This window comes from Patiria miniata, unplaced genomic scaffold (genome assembly GCF_015706575.1).
Source record: "Patiria miniata isolate m_02_andy unplaced genomic scaffold, ASM1570657v1 HiC_scaffold_26, whole genome shotgun sequence".
In the NCBI taxonomy this organism is placed as follows: domain Eukaryota; kingdom Metazoa; phylum Echinodermata; class Asteroidea; order Valvatida; family Asterinidae; genus Patiria; species Patiria miniata.
Genome location: NW_024037065.1, coordinates 5,678,460 through 5,688,963, shown reverse-complemented (window position 1 = coordinate 5,688,963; position 10,504 = coordinate 5,678,460). Strand labels below are relative to the sequence as shown.

At 43.2% G+C, this 10,504-nt stretch overlaps 2 protein-coding genes across 2 annotated transcripts; one reads left to right on the top strand and one right to left on the bottom strand.

Moving 5' to 3' along the window:
• Window positions 1–638: 638 nt before the first annotated feature.
• On the bottom strand, window positions 639–2,042 carry LOC119733900. Its single transcript, XM_038207263.1, has one exon. It carries the CDS (start codon window positions 2,040–2,042, stop codon window positions 639–641), a length of 1,404 nt encoding a protein of 467 aa, XP_038063191.1.
• Window positions 2,043–6,026: 3,984 nt separating this feature from the next.
• On the top strand, window positions 6,027–9,175 carry LOC119733898. Its single transcript, XM_038207262.1, has 4 exons — window positions 6,027–6,311; window positions 6,483–6,700; window positions 6,836–6,942; window positions 9,038–9,175. The coding sequence occupies exons 1-4, from the start codon at window positions 6,166–6,168 to the stop codon at window positions 9,173–9,175; spliced, it is 609 nt and encodes a 202-aa protein (XP_038063190.1). The 5' UTR covers window positions 6,027–6,165.
• Window positions 9,176–10,504: the final 1,329 nt, after the last annotated feature.

Genomic DNA, 10,504 nt, shown 5'->3' with positions numbered 1-10,504 from the left:
TGTTTCTTTCATTCTTTCAAAAATGACAAAGAAACCGAAGAAAACCCAACTTCATTTTTTAATCCTCCGTTCGAAAGTGTACACAACTCGAATGCGAAATCGTGTTCTTTACCCTTTTCAAAAAACGCGCGCGCGGACGCACGTTCGTACGCGATGTCCTATCCAGTCTGTGTATATGGAGATCAATGATCTCAAGATACTCACTTCAGCTTCTTCTATTTCTTCCACTGTGAGGTTGTTCACAGCATCATGTTTGAATTCTTCTTTGCTTCTCTTTCTCAGGATTCTCTTTAACCGTAGCCACCATGCTGCGGCTCTCCTCGGACGATTCCAATCTGAGTAGTATTCTATCAGCTTCTTAACTGCATTTGACCGACTCAGCAGATTTTCAATCTGGGTCCCGATCTACTTCTGGCTCCTCGGTCACGCAAGTTGAAGGCCAATCTGCTTCTGCATGCCAGAGAAACTCTGGTCCTCGGAACCATCTCCTATTGGCAATGAACTTGTCGATGGGAAGTCCCCTTGAACAGTCGTCTGCTGGATTCTGTTCTGATCTCACATACTTCCACTGACATGGATGAGAACTCGCCCTTATCACTGTAAGTCGATTAGCCACGAAAGACTTGAACCTTGTTGTCTCATTGCGGATATACTTTGATGACGGTCATACTGTCTGTCCAGAAGAAATTCTGGGCAACAGGGATCTCCAGCTCTCTAACTATCGAGTTGTGTACTCTCACTGCTACAGTGGCTGCTGTAAGTTCAAGTCTGGGTATGGATTGCTGCTTCAACGGGGTCACTCTTGATTTGGATGTAACAAAGGAGCAATGAACATCTCCATATCTGTTCTGTAGTCTCAGGTAGCTGGCATCGGCAAAGTGATGGATCTGCACACTAACAGGATCCTGAAAGCCTTCAGACTTGAAGCATCCATCTACTAAGATGCATTCTAGTTTGGGTAGGTCCATCAGCCAAAGGTTCCATTTGTGCAGGTGTTCTTGAGGAATCTTCTCATCCCAGTTCAACTTCAATCTGCATAGATCCTGAAGCAGCAACTTGGCAGGCATAATGGCAGCACTGACCATTCCCAACGGATCATAAATTGAACTCACAATGGATAGTATACCACGACGTGTGGGTTCACGATCTTTCACATTGATCTCGAAGCCGAAGGTGTCACTCTCCATACACCACAAGACTCCAAGAGTTTTCTCTGGTGGAAGAACATCTTGATCAATCTGCAGGCCTTTTACCTCCTTAGACCATTCTTCTCTAGGAATCGACCGGAAGACTTCTCGCTGATTGCTGACCCACTTGGTGAGTCTGAATCCAACCTCAGCTAACAGGTCTGTCACTTCCCTCGAGGTGACCTTGGCCTCTTCTTTATCTGGTACTGACTTGCAAAAGTCATCGACGTAGAAATTCTTCCTGACAGCATTCGTAACTTCCGAGCGATAGCGCTGTTCGTTGTCTGTAGCTGTCCTACGTAGTGCATAATTGGCACAGCTGGGAGACGATGCTGCACCAAAGACGTGCACTGTCATTCTATACTCTTCTAATTCACGACTCGGATCTCCACCTGGCCACCATAGGAATCTTAGGAGATCTCTATCTTCCGATCTCACCCTCACTTGGTAGAACATTGCCTCTATGTCAGCTTTGACGGCAACTGGTTCTTGTCTGAATCTCATCAGCACACCTGTGAGACCATTGGTCATGTCTGGCCCTTGTAACAGCTGTCGGTTCAGGGAAACACCACCATACTCTGCGGCGCAGTCATACACCACTCTCATCTTCTGCTTCTGAACTTGGTAAACACCGTGATGTGGGATGAACCAGACTTTACCATCACTTCTGAACTTCTGGCTGTCGGGAACCTTTTCAACATAACCCTTGCCTATGGTATCTTCCATAGCTTGCACATATTTCTCTTTGAACTCTTGGTTCTTATCGAACTTCCGCTTCAGTTGAACAGCTCTCTTTTCTGCCAGCGAGCGGTTGTCAGGTATTCTTACTGTGGGTCGCTGTAGTGGTAGTGCCATCTGATAGTGACCGCCTTGAAACTCTGTAGTTTCTTTGACAATGTCTAAGAAGCGCATGTCTTCCCTTGACAGTGCACTTTCATCTTGGCTTTCGCCCAACCTTTCATGTAGTGCTTGTATTGATCTTCGAGGTTGGTCAAGCCATCTAGTACGTTGATGTAGTTCGCATCAGGTTGGGATTTGGGTCTGCCGGGCACTCCATAGATGACCCATCCCACAGGGGTCTTAACACTATAAGGATCTCCCGAGTTGCCTCTGATGACCTCAATTGGTGTTGTAGCAGCTGGTACGTTCATACCTATGATTAGGGTTACCCTTGGAATCGCTGGGCTGCACAGTTGTGGTAGTTGTATGTGTGACAGGTGGGTCCATTCCTGCAGATCATCTTTCGTAACCATGTCTTCTGGCGACACAGGAATGTCATTCTTCTATCTATCACGATAGCAGAGTCGACAACTTCTTCTAAATTCAAGGTTTTCAGTATTATACTTCTCTTCCTTGTTCTCACCTTCAGTGCTCTGCAAATCTCGCTGTCTGCGAAAACTGCTCCACATCCGTTGTCTAGAAATGCGTACGTGGCAATGCATTCATGACTTGAAGATGCCTTTACTAAGACGGGTACGATAGCCATTCGAGGACTGCCAGATGCGTGCAAATTCGCCCCAGCCCCTAGTACACCTGCACATCCCGTTGTGACTTGGGTCTGAGAGTTCTGCGCTGGGTGGGACGTCTTAGTGATTTTCTCATCATTATGCAAAACTGTTGGATGGTTGCCTGGACATTTGCTGCATTTACTTAACTCTCTCTGTTTACAGCTTGATTTCGTATGACCGACCCTCAGGCAGCCAAAACACAATCCGTGTTTGAAACAGAATGACGACTTGTCCTTCCAACTCAGCTGCGCGAATTTCATGCATTCTAATGTAGCGTCATGGGAGTTACCGCCACAGAATTGACAATACTTCTTCTGCCTTGCTTTCTCTGCATGGCTATTCACAGCGGTGCCAAATGCCTCTTTCTTGACTTGAACTCTTTTGTTCTTCTCTCCAATGTTATTCTGGCCTAGGTGGGGAGTCTCACGTAGCCTTCCAAACGTTGGGTTGGAGAGTATCTGAGAGTGTCGATCTACGAAACTCACCAGATCGTCAAGGACAATGCATCTCTTTTTCTCTTCTTCCACTTCATACACTTTGTTTCTCCACATGGTGCGCAGTCTGTACGGAAGTTTCTCGACCAACATCTGGATGCTCTGGGTGTGGTTTAATTCACTGAGAGCGCTGACAGAACTTGTCATGTTCTTGCACTCCGAAAGAATATCAAAAACTTATACAGGCCGGTAGCATCTTCTGCTGTGATGTCAGGCCAATTATTGGTTTTGTTTAAAACCGCCTGAGCAATCTTGTGATTGTTGCGGTATCTTTTGGCTAGCAACTCTTTAGCCTTGCTGTAGCCCTCTTCAGCATCATGGTAATGTAAACAACTGCTTACCAGAGTGTTGGGCTCTCCGGAGGTATATTGGCAAAGATAATTCAGTCTATCTCTACCGTCTGTGGTCTTGTCTTCGACACCAAACTCAAAGGACTTGACGAATCTTGTAGACTTCAGTGTATCGCCATTGAAGGTTTCTATCTGTTGTAACGCAGCTCTAACTTGTTGCTTGATCAAAATTTGCGTCTACTCACCGATATCGGAAACGGGCTGCAGATGTGGTTGATACCGTTGTGCTGTAGTTGGCTCAGGCACATCATGGTGATCCAGCTGAGCACAATCTTTGTGTAGCTGGCCTATATTCACCTGCGGAGTCAATTCTGGCATCCGGTTTTCGACTTCATCTACTTTACCTGGAAAGTCTTGCGGTATCGACCATGGATTTTCAATCTTGTTGGGCTCTTCATTTGAAGAGACCCTTTCAGATGCTCCAGCTTCAATTCTATCACCCCACACAGAACTTGCACATGCCGCCGGATGAGGAATTTCGTCGGGCAACTTGAATCTGATTTTCTGATCAAACTCATCTTCATATTGCTCTATAGCACTAATGCTGGCTTCAGAAACTTCTATTTCTACCTGCAGGTCGAAGTTTTCCTTTTCTCTCTGCAGTCTAAATTCTTCCTGTTGCCTAGCTTGTTGCACAGCAAGATGTCTAGATTCTAATTCTTGTTTCTTTGTCAGTAGACGTTGCCTACATAACAGTTCAGCTCGTTTTGCGGCTGCTTTCACATGAACTGAGCTTGATGTTCTGTTACTCATGGGTGAAATTTGAGAAACACTATCTTTGGCGTCCATCATTCTTTGATGTTCTCCGACGTGAAATATAACAGAAATGATATTACGGCGTCATAAAACCGGTAGGTAAATATATAGCGCCCTCTATGGCGACATCATCAAGGCAAGACGATTTATCGATGCCCGAAATTGTCCGGTACGGGTGAAGAAATACAGGGAACCCGCAGTAATTCTACTTCAAAGTTCTATAGCTACACTCCACAAATGTTCACGAAGAAACTGGGTAGCACATTCAGTAGATCTACAGTTCATAACCAATTTTCTTTTACTAAAATGTAGGGTTCAAATTCTATTTCCCCACATTTTGACACATGCCGCCGATTTCCAATAACGCGATCTCAATCGGACCTATAGTTTCTAGAATTATCGATGCTAGAAACCTGTCTATATGAGTAACAGTTGGTTTATTGTTCATACTGCAGGTGTCATTACATACCTCGGAACAGGCATCACAGGTGTACATGTAGATTCAACTTAGAAAATGAACAACTCAATGAAAATGAGAGAGAACAATAGAGAACGGTAAAAGAAAATTGTTGTCTAGCTGGCCGTGGCGAACGAACTGAAAAAGTAGTTGCCACGCGTAACATTTGAAACTGATTAAGAACGCGTAAGTGCGCGCAGTACGCAAACCAGAAGTGCGCAGAAGACTTGCCTCATCATTCGGGGTCGAGAAAGTTAGGCCAAATAAAAAAAAAACATGTTTAGCGTCCCCACCAGCTTCTTTTTTTGGCCCCCGCATGGTTTTTGTTTTTTTAAATACTATTTCATTGAGATAGTCACATAAAAACTAACAAAAGAGAGTTGTTTGTAGCCAATTTATCAAAGCTGGACCATTTAAGTGATGATTTTGCTCATTCTCTTTTTTATCTACAATATTGTAGGTAAAACGACAAAAAAATTAAGCATGCTTCGGAGAAAGCCAAGTTTGTATCTGTTATCTCTGATGGAACTACAGATTTGTCAGTGACAGAGGCTGAAATTGTTTACACAAGGTACAGCTGCGATGGTGCCACGTGCACATACTTTGATGGTGTAAAGAACGTGGTGACGGCTAATGCAACCTCCATCAAAACAGCTATCATGGACTGCTTGTATGACCAGCTACGCATGGACCCAGCTGTTCTAAAGGATAAACTATTGGGCTTCGGATCTGATGGAGCAGCAATCATGTTGGGGAAAAATAATGGTGTAGCCAAACTACTGAAGGACGACTACCCCACAGTGCAAGCAGTGCACTGCACTGCACACCGGTTAGAACTTGCTTACAAGGACGCAGTGAAGAAGATCCCCCTATGCACAACATTAAGCAGCCTTTTGCAAAACCTTTACATGTTTTACAGGAACAGTTCCAAAAATAGAAGTGCTTTAAAGCTCGCTAGTGAAGCCAACAAGGAATCAGGAGTCACCCCTACACAAGCAGGGGGCACACGGTGGCTACCTCACCTTCAGAGGGCCCTAAAGCATGTAATCAATGGTCACAAGTCACTAATCTCCCACCTACATCAGGTATGTTTTTATTAACATTTTCACACTTAGTTCTGAAGGGAGAATCAGATGAAGTGGACCAGACTGGTGATAATGTGATTGGTTGCCCAGAAACTTTGTTAGATGCATACTTACTTCATTTTAAAATATACTTTCTAACTTACTGTGGTATTGTTTAGTTGTCTAATAAAAAGTTATTTATCTTTTTTCTTTTTGAAATACTGTCATTGCATTGAATTCAGTCGGTTGTCCCTTTTAATTATTTTAGATTGAAGTACAGCCAGGAGTCACTGCTGATGCTCAGGCAAAGTCCAGGAATTTTCGACGCCAGCTGCTAAGGAAGGATGTTATGAAGTGTTGCCATTTCATGCTAGATATTACTCAGCTTCTGTCTAAAGTCTCCTTTGCTGCACAACTGTCCAGCTCAACAGTGGCGGATGTGATGTCCGCGTCCATTGCCTCTGTGATTGCAACACTGTCAAAATACCAAGACAAGTAAGTATCATTCAATTTGAAGAGAATATTCAGTAATGTATTATAGTTAAGTTACATTGTGGAAAGCATTTCCCTTTATTAAATTAATTAAAAAATACAAATAGAGATACAGTAATTTAATTAATTTCAGAACAATTATTAATTAAATTGAACCATTACTTACTTTCTCAGGAAGACAACCCCTAAGCTCAAAGACCTTGGGGAGGCCAACACTTTCAAGGGAGAGACATTAACTGGATCAGGGAACATTGAGAATACCATCATGAACGTTACTCAAGGTCTCCTGTCTTCCCTTCATGGCAGGTTCAGTGATATGACCAGCGGTCTGCTTCATGCCCTTCGGATTTCCAGCTTCAAATTTTGGCCAGCAAGCAAAGATGAAATGCAAAGTTGGTATGTCAAAGCAATTTATCCAGTGTGCAAAAACTCTTCCATTCCACATTTGTATTTTTCAATAATCAGATAAGCTGTGTTTCACCATGATTTAAATAACTATAATGTGTCATGTTCTCTGCTTATAATAGACTTTGGAAATGAAGAGTTGAGAGTCCTTGTCCAACATTTCAAGCCGACTCTACAAACTGCAAATGTTATCTTGGATGAGGTGGAGATGGAATGGGATATGCTGAAGGCAAGATTTTATGCAAGCAGGGGCGGATCCAGGATTTTCAAAAAGGGGGGGCACAAAAATTTTGTGCGCGTTTCACACATAATGAGACCGAAGCGCGAAATCCCTTGCGGGCGGGGTTGAGGGCGCTGGAAGCTCTACGATTTTAGATGTTCTCTCCTACATCACGAGTCTTTTAAGCCATTAAGAGCAAATTCACAATCTTTATTTTTAAATTTAATAACACTAAAACAAATTTGTATCAAATATAGAATTTGAAGTCACTGTTGATGTTAGTTGAAAATGAGCCCCAAAATTAGAAGGTGCTGATGACAGCCCCCGGGTAAAAAAAAATTGACGTGTTATTTTGCGAGCGAGCGGAGCGAGCGAGCCAAAAAAAGTCGTGTCTACTATCAAAACACACATTTCTACCTAGAAATTTGCCTTGCATACAAATAAAATAAAATAAATTGAATTTCATTAGGGGACAGCCTATCCCAAGCAGCCGGCCATTGGTTGATGTTATTGTCGTTTCATTTTTTAGTTTATTTTTTGCTTCCATCATCATTAATAATATCCTTTTCGTTTTGCCCCTCTCCTGGTATTTTCTTTCTTTTACCATGTAATATAATTGGTGATTTTAGTTCAATTCGTATTTTCTCCATTATCATCCCGTTTGTGTGTGTGTGTTGGTTTGTTTATGGTGTAAATCGAACTCGCGCGGATGTGATTGGCTTCACTTTTGAGGTGAATTACACCAAATTTTTAACAGCTGTCCATAATATTATTCCATGAGCTTGATTTATATGGTGTGATACATTCATTCAACATCTGAGCTCCTTGTTAAGCTCCTCGGTGAAGAAAGTGACTGACAGAGCTAAACTCAAGAAGCCCCAATTCACTGCCTGATTATAGCCTAGGCCATGCATTACAGGCAATAAATCATTATAATCCCCCTTGCACTCAATTCATTTGACTAACAATTGTGCAAACTGCAGATCTCATTCAAATATGTTACCATGGGTCAGAAAGGCGGCCTGTGTAACATTTCAGAAGTCTTCAGAAAATGTTAAAAGAGCAATGAAAAGACAAATCGAACAAGTCTTACCAAATCCAACTGTACTTGATACTTGATGAAGTAATCCCTTGAATCAGCTCACATGGCAAGCTATACAGGGATGATTGAGGTCAAGTGCCAACAGGGAGTACCATGTGGTGGTGTATCAAAATACAGAGCAACAATGTACAGTGAAATTTGCATTACGTATTTTGTGCAAGTAAAAACTGCTCCCCTCTATCTACAGTACAATGGAGCCCACTGGATGCTGCATCACCCTGACGGCTGGGAGGGCAGCCTCTTTAAAGCTGTCAGTTATTACTGCAGCTTGACTGGGTAGGCTGTTCCAGAGTCTAGTAATTCTTGGAAAGAGGGATAACCTGAAGGCATCACTGGTTGCCATTGGAACAGCATACTTCAGTCATGATCACCATTACCGAAGTAGGTTGGGTGGGAATGGAAGTGTCACAAATTGATAGTGTATTTTGTACAAGAAGATACATTGTGCCAAAAGGCGACGAGTGTGGAGGGGATCCCATCCGAGTGATGTTACAAGGTGTGATGATGAGTGGTGTTCCTATAATTACCGTATGGGAAGCGAGCAGCTGCTTTTTGTACTCGCTCCAGACCTTGAATTACTGTGATGCTGTAGGGATTCCAAATCTCTGAAGCGTATTCCAGTTGAGGGTGAACTAGAGTGGTGTAGGCCCTGGCCTTTACTTCTTTTGAACAATGGAGAGAGAGAGTCCTGCGTATAGGAGGCCCAAAGGTACGGCTTGCTTTGTGCCTGACGGTTTGGCGATGTTGATTTGAAAGAGTGATGTGATGAGGCTTGGCATCTCACAGAATAGACATTTTCTACAGCAATTTCTTCATCGTGCAATCCATCTTCTATCCATGCATGATGCCTCACCCAGGATTAATAGAAACACGGAAACCAGTTTAACTGAATGTTCTCATTAGTGTTGAAGTGGATTTCTCAAGAGCATTCTACGAGGATGCCTAGCTGCAAATAGGTTAATAACCTTGTCATAGTTGAGTTTAATTTCCCTGTGGGTAAAGAGCAACATCAGGGCATTTAGGCGAACTCCGCTCATGGTGCTTCTGAATGGAGACTTAATAAATCTCAAGGAAGAATTTGCCCTCTCTACACCACAGCTGGTCACAGGTTTTAGCATCACTAGATGCAAGATCCTATAAACATTAGGATATTGGCGAATGTTGCACTGCTGATACGCATCAGTGAGTGATAGTGATGCATTGGTGTTTTCTGCCCAGAGGCGTTTCCACAGTCTCAGTTCCTGAGGAAATGAATCGGATGAAGGCAAGTCTGGTCCGTAAAATTGATGTAATTCTTCAATACAATCTGAGTCAAGCAGGTGGTGATTTCCTGGAATCAGAGCAAGGGCCTTGACAGCTTGAGATGTAAGGTCATTGAATCTTTCATCCATTTCAGTGTTGAGTCCGTCTAAGAATTCATGGAAAATCCCGATTCGAAAATAAGCGGATACATCCTCAACAGGAAGATTCCTCCGCATGGTTTGCATTGAGCATCTTCGAGGTATTTGCAGTTCTTGGCCAGCAAGTCTACTCATTTTCACCATTTCAGGAAAGATGTACGTTTCGAACTCTTCCTTGGTATTACCTCTCACTGCTTTCAATTCTTCCTTAATCAGTTTGACATCTTCGTAAGCTTCAAGAATGTCTTTGCTGCTTCCCTGAAGCTGGGTACTGAGGGCTTTCGTGAACCCAAATACGTACCTGCAGACGTGAAACGCTGCAATGAATGTTGCATTTGAAATACTTGTAGCCAGCCCACTTGCTTGGGTGACAGCATCTGAATCCCAACCGACCTCTCTTTCAATTGTCACAAGGGCATCGAGAAGTGCCTCGAACATCTCTCTAAAGTCCTCGAATATTTGTTGGCGCTCTACCCACCTGGTTTCACACAGGCTCTTTATTTTTTTGGCTCTTATTACAGGCAGTTGAACGGTTTCCCTTTTCTTGTTGACGTCCAAGATTGCTTTCTCCAAGCATCTTTGCCTTTTAGGGGAACTCTTAAAAAAGACGCCAACTGTCCGCAGAGTTCCATACATTGATCTCACTTCTCTGACATTAGACGCTTTGGATATTACTAAGTTCAGAACATGGCTGGCACAATGAAAGTAAGTTGCACGGGGTGCTTTCTCTTTAAATCTTGCTGCCAGACCCTTATGACAACCTGCCATGTTACCTGCCCCGTCATACGTCTGCGACCTACAGTCAGACGGATTAAGGCCGACTTCGTTTAAAGTCGCGATAAGTTCTCCACAAATTGCACTTCCAGTAATTTTTTCACAAGGAACGAACTGTAAGAACTTCTCCACGGGAGCACCGTCCTTTACATACCTGACGACTATGCCTAGTTGCTCCCAGTTGCTGACATCTGTCACTTCATCAGCACTCATACCGTAAAGGGCACCTTCCGTCTGATCCTGGATTTCTTTGACAATGGTATCCTGTATTGTTTTCTTGATGCAATCAAGAAGT

Coding starts and splice junctions, on each gene's coding strand:
- LOC119733898 (XM_038207262.1), top strand. CDS start 6,166: ATGAAGTGTTGCCATTTCATGCTAGATATTACTCAGCTTCTGTCTAAA. Junction 6,312..6,482: donor CTGTCAAAATACCAAGACAA/GTAAGTATCATT, acceptor TTACTTTCTCAG/GAAGACAACCCCTAAGCTCA. Junction 6,943..9,037: donor TGGAATGGGATATGCTGAAG/GCAAGATTTTAT, acceptor CTGTGGGTAAAG/AGCAACATCAGGGCATTTAG.
- LOC119733900 (XM_038207263.1), bottom strand. CDS start 2,042: ATGGCACTACCACTACAGCGACCCACAGTAAGAATACCTGACAACCGC.